We start from the raw sequence: 9,884 nt of genomic DNA, 5'->3' as shown, positions 1-9,884 counted from the left end.
GGTGAACATGTTTGAATGGAAACCTTCAGCAGGAGGTCAGAAGCAGCTCATAATCCATGTAAAATTCCAGGAAAGATGGTGACACTTAATAAAATAACAAAGGTAAAAGTGTTACCACCACCCCCACCTGTTAGTCACTGTTTGACTACCTGTACCAGCATGGTGGTTTGAAATAAAGATTGATGAAATGACTGATATTTTACCTAAGAATTTAGGCTTGGTCCAAAATATTCATTTCTGACCTAAAAAAAAATGTTTTTTTGGCTGTAAAACCAACACATTCACACAGCCATGCAAATTCACATGCGAGGTGAAATGGAGTGAGTGGCTACACATGATATTGATCACATAACTCTAATGTTATCCCTTATTGGTGAATCATCCCCGGTCTCCCCTAATTTATCTATCACATGTCCATTATTGAGGAAATAAAGTGACTAATGTGACACTCGTTTAATTTTGCCCTTATCTCCCCAACTTCTGAGAGACACAAAGGTGCACAGAACTCTCAAAGTAGCAACCTTTCATGCAAGGCAAAAAGATACGAGTGATAGACAAAAGTATTAGAGCGATAGCTTGATCTTTATTGTGTCAGCATAAGTGATATGACATTAGATGATTCAACGTCGTAAAACACACTGTGCTTTACTCAGCTGCTTCCTTTCCCTGTAAAGACAGATAAATGTTTTGTGTGAGTAGTTTTAGTGACAATCAAACTTTTTGGTTTGATTTTTAATTTTTTTTTTTATATTGGTTACTTTTACCAAAATTCTTTATATTTACCTTGCCAGAGTCACGGCTCTTGGCTCTGAGCTTGTTGACCTGGGACTCAGCAATGTCAGCACGCTCCTCAGCCTCCTCCAGCTCATGCTGGACCTTCCTGCACTTGGACAGATACACTGGCCTGTTCCTACTGGAATACAATATTATGTAAAATGTTTAAATATTAAAAAGGCCAGCAAATGTACTGTACATTAAAATATGCCGCATTGCAGAATTATTTTAAAGCCCCAACAAGGAACATTTAGCTGGATATGCAAAAGTCTCACGTTTCTGCTATGTCTCCTGCTAGAGGCTGTTCTAAATACATTTCCAAAGTTATTTGCCTAAAACTGCTCAAAAAACAGTTAGTCTGGAGCCCTGACGTGCGAGCCAGGTAAGCGTCTTTACAGCAATACGTACTAGAGCTCATGGGAAATGCAGTCTTCATTCCGACAAAACGCTACCACTTTTGGCCACAGGGACCGCCAAAATCAACACAAACTGAAAGTTCCTCGTAGGGGCTTTAACACATGTTTTGTATTATTTGAACTAAGATGAAGTGTGATGATGATGATTTAAATTGACATGCCCGAAATAAACAAATTTTGCCCTTACCGCTTCCTCAGCCTTCCTCTTGTAGGCCTTCACCTTGAGCTGCAGCTTGTCGACCAGATCCTGCAGCCTGTTAATGTTTTTCTTGTCCTCCTCAGTCTGTAATTTAAAAAAAAACATTTACATATTTAAATGTTTTAATGGGAGTAAACTGATTCTGAATCTGTTCCACGTCTCTGCTCAGCCTCAATCTCTGTCTCCAGCTCACGCACCTTCACCTATTTCAAATAATGTATCTTTTTACTTCTACCCAACTGGCAAAACATTAACATGACTGTTGTACCCTAGACTCGAGTTTCTGGAGCTGCTTCTTGCCACCCTTCATGGCCAGGTTCTCAGCCTCATCCAGACGGTGCTGCAGGTCCTTAACAGCAACCTCCAGGTTCTTCTTCATCCTCTCCAGGTGAGCGCTAGTATCCTGCTCCTTCTTCAGCTCCTCATGGCAGCCTAGGGAATATAAAATTGGGATTAGAAATCTCATAAAAAACACACTTAAGATGGGTTAGTACTGTAGCCAAATGAAATTTAAACCTACGTACATCAGTGATGGCCTTCTTTGCCTTCTCCTCTGCATTCCTTGCTTCCTGAACGGTGTCATCAACTTCACTCTGGACCTGAACCAGGTCAGTTTCAAGCTTCTTCTTGGTGTTCAGAAGGCTGGTGTTCTAAGAGGTTTAAAGAGAAATGTCACTTAGGTGATAACACGCCTCATATTTTTATTATCAAACCTTTAAATTGTTGAAATGATCATCACCTGAGAGTGCAGAAGTCCAACACGCTCACTGGCGTCCACCAGCTCCTGTTCAGCGACCTTGCGGCCTCTCTCTGTCTGTTCCAGAGCAGCTCTAAGTTCCTCAATTTCAGCCACCATAAGACCATTTCTGCGGTCCACCATGGCAGCCTGTTCCTTGAGGTCTTCCTGGGCTCTGACAGCATCATCAAGGTGCAGTTGGGCATCCTAATTCAAAAGCATATTCAAATATTCAGATTAACACCATTGATAGCTTTTGTGGGACCACTCACTATACTGTAGTTTGTGCAGCAGCACTATGACAACAATACCTTGAGCTGTGCCTGCACATTCCTCAGCTGCTTCTGGGACTCAGAAGCCTGGCGATTGGCATGGCTCAGCTGAATCTCCATCTCATTCAGATCTCCCTCCATCTTCTTCTTGATTCTCAGGGCATCGTTCCTGCTCCTGACCTCAGAATCCAGAGTACCCTGCATGGAGTCAATCACCCTCTGGCTGTTCCTCTTGATCTGCTCCATCTCATCTTTTCGCTTCATGGTCTCCAGCTGATCCAGAGCTTCCTCATATGAGTTCTTCATCTTGAACAGTTCAGTGCTGAGAGAACGAGCCTCCTTCTGAGCTCCTTCAAGCTCGGCCTGACCCTCCTCATACTTTTGCTTCCACGCTGCCAACACCTGAGTGACAAGAGATGACAACATCTGCTGCATCTGTGTAAAGCATCTTCTACTCAAAAGTGGAGGAAGAAACGCATCAAGGAAAAGTCCAAATCAGGGAAGAAGAGGGAAGTGAAACACAAAGAAAAACCACAGAAAATGACATGAAAAGAAGAAGAGATGGAGGTGAAGACATAACGACTGATCGGATAAATGACGGAACCCAGCTACATCCCGCACCCATCCAGATACCCCCCACTCTTACCCAGGTCTACCTCAGTTTCCTTGATGCATTTCTGAGCAATGAGACTAGTAAAGGAGGAAGATCAGACAAGACAAAAAACACACAATCTGCACAAAGGTATAGAACACTAATTTTATTATGTAATAATGTAATATTACAGTAGCCTCAAACTATATAACCTTTTTTTCAAATTGAGAAATCTTTGTTTGCAAGAGCATTACAAATGCTTTTGTAGTTAAGTAAAAACTCTCCTTGGAGAAATCCTGCTGTATCTGGAGTAATTGCCCTACAGTATGTTGTAACATAAACAACCTCAATCAAAGCCTGTTGACATATACTGTATTGTTACTCTTGCTAAAGACTTTTAATCTGGCCCTGTTGAGACCTGTGATCTAATCACATGTAGACAGCTCTAAGTACATCAGTTTACACCCAGCATTAAAATGTATCTGTACATACCTTTGATGATGCCAGTTATTTGATCCCACTTGCAAATGTAATAAACGCACATGTTGTTTTTAGCCAGGCCAACTGTTGCAGTGGGGTCCATTGTCCAGAGATAGAAGGAGAGAGAGAGAAAGGGAGGGAGGAGGGGGAGAGAGCACAGCATGCTATGGTGTATAATAATGCGTTATCCTTGTGTTTGGAAGGTGGAGCTGAGACTTGAGGACAGGAAGCTTGTCAGCGCCTACTGTTTCATTCATCTGACCATACAGGAATTTTTGGTTGCAATCAGAATCATGACGAGTAGTGATGTGAGTGACATGCAGCTCAAGAAGAGGTGAGGAAATAAAATCACAGAGGTCTGGAAAGGAACATTGTAATATTTGTTAGTCTTCTACTATTGAGCTACGAGTTATTCACTGTAAATGAAGATTGTGACGGTTTAACTTGATAACCGAGTTAGGAGGGGACTGCCAGGTGTCTCTCCTGACATTTAGGGTTATAAGTCAAGTTAACGATTATTTACATTCAAAATGCACTTCTACACATTGAACATCTATTTTAGCCCCACAAAGAACAAAAGCATTCTTTTTCAACTGCAGTAAAGAAGGGAAAAAAAACATACAGAAAACAACAATGGATAACTTTAAATCCCACAATCACAAAGTTCTTTTAGACTTTAATTTCACTTATGGCAGAAAATAAATAAATAATTTGAAATAGTTCAGTTCAGTTCAGGAAAACCCTAAAGCCATATACTGTACTGTATAAATAAACAAATAGTCTCTCGGTCAGCAGGTCAGTCGGCAAGTCATTCATTCATGAAAGTTGATGAGCAGCTTCCATAAAGAACAAAGTGGAATGGGGAATGCAAAGCATTTAGAAGTGGTTAACAGAGACCAGCTGCCAGTGGTTGAAAGATGACAATTTATAAGAGATTTAATGGCCTCACTCGTGGCTATTGTAATGAGCGCCTTGCTTCCTGTCATTCCTGCTGACCTCTTCTAACCCCCTCCCGAAAACTGATTGAGGATATTAAAGGAAGCGTTTGTGGCATGAGCAAACAGGTGGTTGTTATTGTTTCAGGGTGTGTGTACGTGCTGTGGTGACGTCCAGGCTGTCACATCAAGGGGTGGGCTCTATATTTTAGTGTCCTGTAATGTTGTTGCATGTTTAATCAGTTAAAGTTTATTACAGCTTTTATGACACATTATTATTTGATTGGAGTACAATGAATGTCCTTGTGTTTTATACTTCAGTACTTCACTATTGACAGTGCAACACATGACTCAAACCAAACTGCTGCCTCTACAATAACATCTGTTTATACTTTTATATATTTGCACTGTGTACTCACTGTTGGACACAATTCCAATTTTACATGTAAAGCAAATTTAATTTTCATGGGCACACAAGCGTCACTGACCGGACAGAGACAGTGTTCACCTCTAGACATGCAAATGTTCCACTAAAAACAGGTTCCTTCCCAGCAATGCAAAATTAAAACCAACCAGTTGTTGTGTTGCTTGCACCTGTCGTTCCACTGCCACCAAAATAGAACCTCGTAACTTAAACCTGATAAACAATCTGATAAATAACAAATGGATAATCAATATAATATTCAAGCAAGAGCCATGTTCAGAGTTGATAGCAAAACCAAATTTCAAAATTGCACATCTGTCATTAGTGTACAGCTGTATTTTCAGATTGACTGGTTACTGACGCAAGCAAAGGCGTGCTACAAGATTTGACCATATGTAGGCTGACCGTACGCCAGGAATAACTTGGCTGTGGAAGTAAAATGAGATGTGTAAGTTGAGCACGCAACTGTTCTGTCCCTCCTCCCCAAAAGGAGGTGAAAATAAAACCGAAACAGGCGCTGAGCAGATGGTCCAGTCACAGCAGTGGTGGGTCGGGGTCAGCAGGGTTGAGGGCGCACTGAATTTGAGACGTGACTGTGATGCAGCACAAGGTGTACTCTGTCATTCAAGAAGAGCCTGCCTATGTATAGAAACCCAGGGCCTTGGTCTTGTATTCTACTGTATACTGTAGAATGAATGTTATTTATACTTTTGACAATTTTGGAATTCTATTTAATTGATTAGGTCATAGTGAGATTCTAATTGCTAGGTATGTCACTTGCTGTAATTGACTTGTTCATAATGTGGAAAAGTAAAATGCAAAATCTCAGTAGCAGACCAACATACAACTAGACCCTTTCCTACACCCAAACAAATGTCCAAACCAAACAACAACAATCAAAACTCTTCAGATTTTCCACTACTTCTTCTTCTAACTGATTCAATCTGAAAACACATTGAACAACCAAATCAGACCAGAGGTCAGTCTTCACTGACTCCCTGCACCTACAGTATATCTCTGTGGTCTGGCCTCCCAACACTGCACTGCATTTATGTCTCTTCATATACCCAAAACAGTCAACATGAACAAAACAACAACATCCAGTTTTCATGATACTACAGCAGAGTGCATAGTACCACTAAAAGCTCAGCAAGTATCAGATAAACATAAAATACTGAATCCAGTACAGGTTTAGATTACAGTGAAAAACAAAACCCACTGAAAATACAGTACAGACCTATGACCACAGACCATGCTAGATGTATTTCTGACTCCTTCCGTTTTGGTTGAAGACACTGATCAGGGTGTCTACAATTAAGCAGTTGTGTGTTTATGTATCTGATGGTTATGTTTAACCAATTGGCTCATGGGTGTGATCATTTGATAATCAGTACTTTGGAATTGCAAAGAAGTGACATAATCATAATGCTCTAATGTATTTAAATGTGTTTAGTGTTTTACTCACAGAGTTGGAGTGAGTCTTCTGCATGTTCTGTTTGAACAGACATAAGCAATAAAGGCATATTCATAAATTATGAGAGAAAAAATAATAAGAAGGTCATGTTTGTTGTCATCATCCACAGTTTCTCCCACAACAGCCTGGGGATAGTTGAGTCTCTCTGTTCTGTTTTACCCTTGTTGCCAAAACTCACGTTTCTAAGGCAAGACATCTTTTTTTATATGTGATGGTTGGGTGATAATTCTGGTTACAAACATGTATTCATAGCTGACCTTTCAAAGCTAATTTCCGAAGGCGTACCAAGTATACGACCTCCTGTAGCCACTTGCCATGTACTTGTAATTTATTTAATATCGAAACTTAAGCCTGCAGAGCTATTCCAAGTAGTTAGTCGTTCATGATAATGCTGCGGTGACACTGACACGTTTTATTCAGACGTTATTTAGCACCACTCAAAAAATCTGGCCCGTTTAAAATTGTGTGTTCCTGCCAAAGCAGCAGCTTCACTGTTCATATTGCAGCCACTGTTGCTGCAACTCATCATTCCAACATGTCATCAACTCCACATGATACTCATCATAAATAAATTGAGTCTGATCCTACAATTGCACCCCCCACCCCACCTTCAGAGGAAAGGTATTACTCCCCCTCTCATAGTGTTAAGCTGTAAAGTATAGCTCTACAAACTCCCAAGATCAGGACTCGGACATGAAATGTCAGCAGCTGTAGTACGGTACATGAATAAATATCATATTTGTGTAGAAATCTGACTCAGATGAGATGATGGTTTGTATAACACTACTAATCTTTGTACTGAAGGACTGATTGCCTGGTTGAACAGCACCCTTTTTATGTGGCTTGTGTGTGTGCCAGGTTAAACAAAAGTGACACTGCAGTTGGACCATCAGGAGCAAACAGCGTGTTGGATCTGCTCTCTGCTATGGATGGACTGACACGGATGGAGGAGATTGAGTTAGTGTTTCACACATGCAGAAAACCTGGCACATAAACAGATGTGATAAACCGGTGCATATTCTCATTTGCCCAGGTCATAGTATTTCAAAGGAGGTTAAATCGAAAGCAACTGGACTTAGTTATTTGTCTAGGAAGACATTTCACCTCTCATCCAAGAGGCTTCATCAGTTCATGTACGCATCTGACCAGGCTGGGACTGGTCCAACTATCTGGTGTGAAGACTCACTATTTAACCTCTTGTGTGGGCGTTCACAAGGGTGATGATGTCATGTCACTGGTTCCCTTTTGTGCTCCAAGTGCCAACGACAGTCGTTTAAATGACTGCCTTTGATGGAAGGTTTGTTTCGACTTCGTTAGTGCCCTATTGTGTTATAACGACAGTCGTTGGAGTCACTTGCCACTTGTGAACAGTAGTTGTTCTTTGAGGCTAGATTGTTGAATCTCCTGGGAAGGGATGAAAGGGCAGCATTGTAAATTGGAGATAGGTGGTGTCTGAGGCCACCTCCCCTGTTGAGGGATGGTTTCTCTACTTACATGTACGTAAAAGTAGAGAAACCACCAGTTGCTTTCGATTTAACCTCCTTTGAAAAAGATGTGATAAACCCCTTTACAATCTGTAATTAAAGTCAAGTTGTAGTCTAATTGTTGGGTAGGAATTATGAGGTGATGCAGGAAAAGAAGAAGTACAGTACCAGAGTCCTGGATGTTTTATATTGTCAAAATGTATTTGTACTTGAATGGAAGAGTCATCAACACAACTTAAGCGCGTGATGCCACCTCAATTCTGAGGGCCAAACGGCAAAGTTCAGATTCTTATACTAGAACGGTGGACAGAGCTTGCAAGGGGAGATGTATTAACATCCAATCGGCTATTGGGCATAAGCATCAAGATAAAGATTTACACAAGCTAGTCGATGGGAGAGCAACAATGGTTTCTCTCTCCTCACACATCCAGTGACGGTGACCGACCGTTATCATCTAACTCTACAGTTATGTCTGGAAACCGCCAGAGAGTGAGATTTAAGATGCAAAAGGAGGTAACATGGCCTTGTTCCTGGGAGAGAATTTGGGGCAGATAACTGTCTCTAGCCGTATATCTAACAGAAAGACATCTACATCTCAGCTCTCAACTATAAACATAGAGGGTTTGACCTTTAACCACACAAATTACATAGGGAAATGAAATTCTGACCTAACAATGTTGGATGTCTTGTGATTTCAGGCTGGAAGGCGGGAGGATGGCTGACGGAGGAGTGGAGCTGCTAACCAGACTGTTTCCTATCTGGACCGGACTCAGGAAGATCAGGTACAGTGGTCATTTTCTACACGTACATAAGTCAGCCGTGGTATTTCAAGCCTGTGTGATAGAATGATTTCATGTGTGGGTGACGTGGTTAAAACACGGAATAAATAGAATAAATAATACTAATAAATATGTTAGTGAAATGAGCTTAAAAAGCACCGCAGTTTAAAAGTTCTTATAAAAAGGTGCCACAAAGCTGTGGTCATTAATTCATTTGTTCATTCATTACAAGATGTTGTAGCTGTTTACTTTTTTCAAAAAAGGCTTCATGGCTCCTAACCCTAACCCTATGTGCAGAATCTGATATTTCTAATTTTGGCACCACCCAGTGGTCATCTCAAAGAATACACAACCACTGGGTCTTTCAGAGAAAGAACTTCAAACTACTTTTACGTATATATCAAATTTGTGTGTGTGTCTTTTTCCTTCCGGACTCTCAAAGAACCTCATCAGTGACCAATCAGACAAACTACTGGAGGCTTTGGTCACCTGAGATCTAGTAATTTTTATGGATGTGGCTCATTCCTGTAAATATTATTTTGGAAAATGAATCACTTGATAAGGTGCAGTGATTGATTGATTGATGAGCTTTAATATCCCCAAGGGGCAATTCGGTGTACAGCAGCAGTTGGCACAATAAACACACCAGGTAACTATCAATTCACACGGGCACTATACTTGCACAAATGGCCTTAAACATCTTTTAATCCTGCTTTTCTGTAAAACTCAAAAGTCTTCTGTTTTTTTTGTAGTTTTTTTGGTCAGATGTATTTTGGTTAAAGAGGAGAAAAGATGTGATTACAAATCCTATTTTTACATTGTTCCCTCCGTAAAGAATGTAAACGTGTTTTGTTTCTTTTCTTTCCTCCAGCCTGGGCAGCAACTGTCTTGGTGATCTCACTGCTGCCAGGACGGCCCTCGTCTTCACATCAGTGACACACATCACAGTGTTAGAGTAAGTCTCACAAACACACACACACACACACACACACACACACACACACGCACACACACACACACACACACACACACACATCAAGTTTGTCATTGACATTTATGACATTAAACAGAGTGATCCTCCTGAGGTTTGTGTCCTTAATGTGTGTCGTTATGTCTTTTGCAGTATTTCAGAGAACAGTATTGGACACGAGGGCTCAGTGAGTCTGTCCAAAGCAATAATGTGCATGAAGAACCTCACAAAGATTCAGTAAGACTGTCCAGCTCCTCCTCCTGTTGCTGTGGGAATGTCAACACTAATGGATGACCGGCTTCATTTCAGTCGGACTAAGGTGTTTACATGCACTTCAGTTGTCCAGTTA

At 40.9% G+C, this 9,884-nt stretch overlaps 1 protein-coding gene and 1 pseudogene across 2 annotated transcripts; both read right to left on the bottom strand.

Annotated features, from left to right (window-relative positions):
• Positions 1 to 574: 574 nt before the first annotated feature.
• On the bottom strand, positions 575 to 1,494 carry LOC146986178 (paramyosin-like). The gene is made up of 3 exons (XM_085780460.1): positions 1,352 to 1,494; positions 784 to 913; positions 575 to 666 (listed from the first exon to the last, which is right to left on the bottom strand). The coding sequence occupies exons 1-3, from the start codon at positions 1,492 to 1,494 to the stop codon at positions 646 to 648; spliced, it is 294 nt and encodes a 97-aa protein (XP_085636586.1). The 3' UTR covers positions 575 to 645.
• Positions 1,495 to 1,811: 317 nt separating this feature from the next.
• Positions 1,812 to 2,832, bottom strand: LOC146986177 (myosin heavy chain, skeletal muscle-like; annotated as a pseudogene). Its single transcript, XR_015036051.1, has 4 exons — positions 2,437 to 2,832; positions 2,129 to 2,332; positions 1,914 to 2,039; positions 1,812 to 1,821 (listed from the first exon to the last, which is right to left on the bottom strand). The product of XR_015036051.1 is annotated as a myosin heavy chain, skeletal muscle-like (transcript).
• Positions 2,833 to 9,884: the final 7,052 nt, after the last annotated feature.

This window comes from Trachurus japonicus, chromosome 6, assembly GCF_045865225.1.
Source record: "Trachurus japonicus isolate A0001 chromosome 6, Traja_1.0".
Lineage (NCBI taxonomy): Eukaryota > Metazoa > Chordata > Actinopteri > Carangiformes > Carangidae > Trachurus > Trachurus japonicus.
Note: the sequence above shows the minus strand (reverse complement) of the source record. Positions and strands in the feature narration are given on the sequence as shown.

Coding starts and splice junctions, on each gene's coding strand:
- LOC146986178 (XM_085780460.1), bottom strand. CDS start 1,494: ATGTTTTTTTTTAAATTACAGACTGAGGAGGACAAGAAAAACATTAAC. Junction 914..1,351: donor GCAAAATTTGTTTATTTCGG/GCATGTCAATTT, acceptor ATTGTATTCCAG/TAGGAACAGGCCAGTGTATC. Junction 667..783: donor AGAGCCGTGACTCTGGCAAG/GTAAATATAAAG, acceptor CTGTCTTTACAG/GGAAAGGAAGCAGCTGAGTA.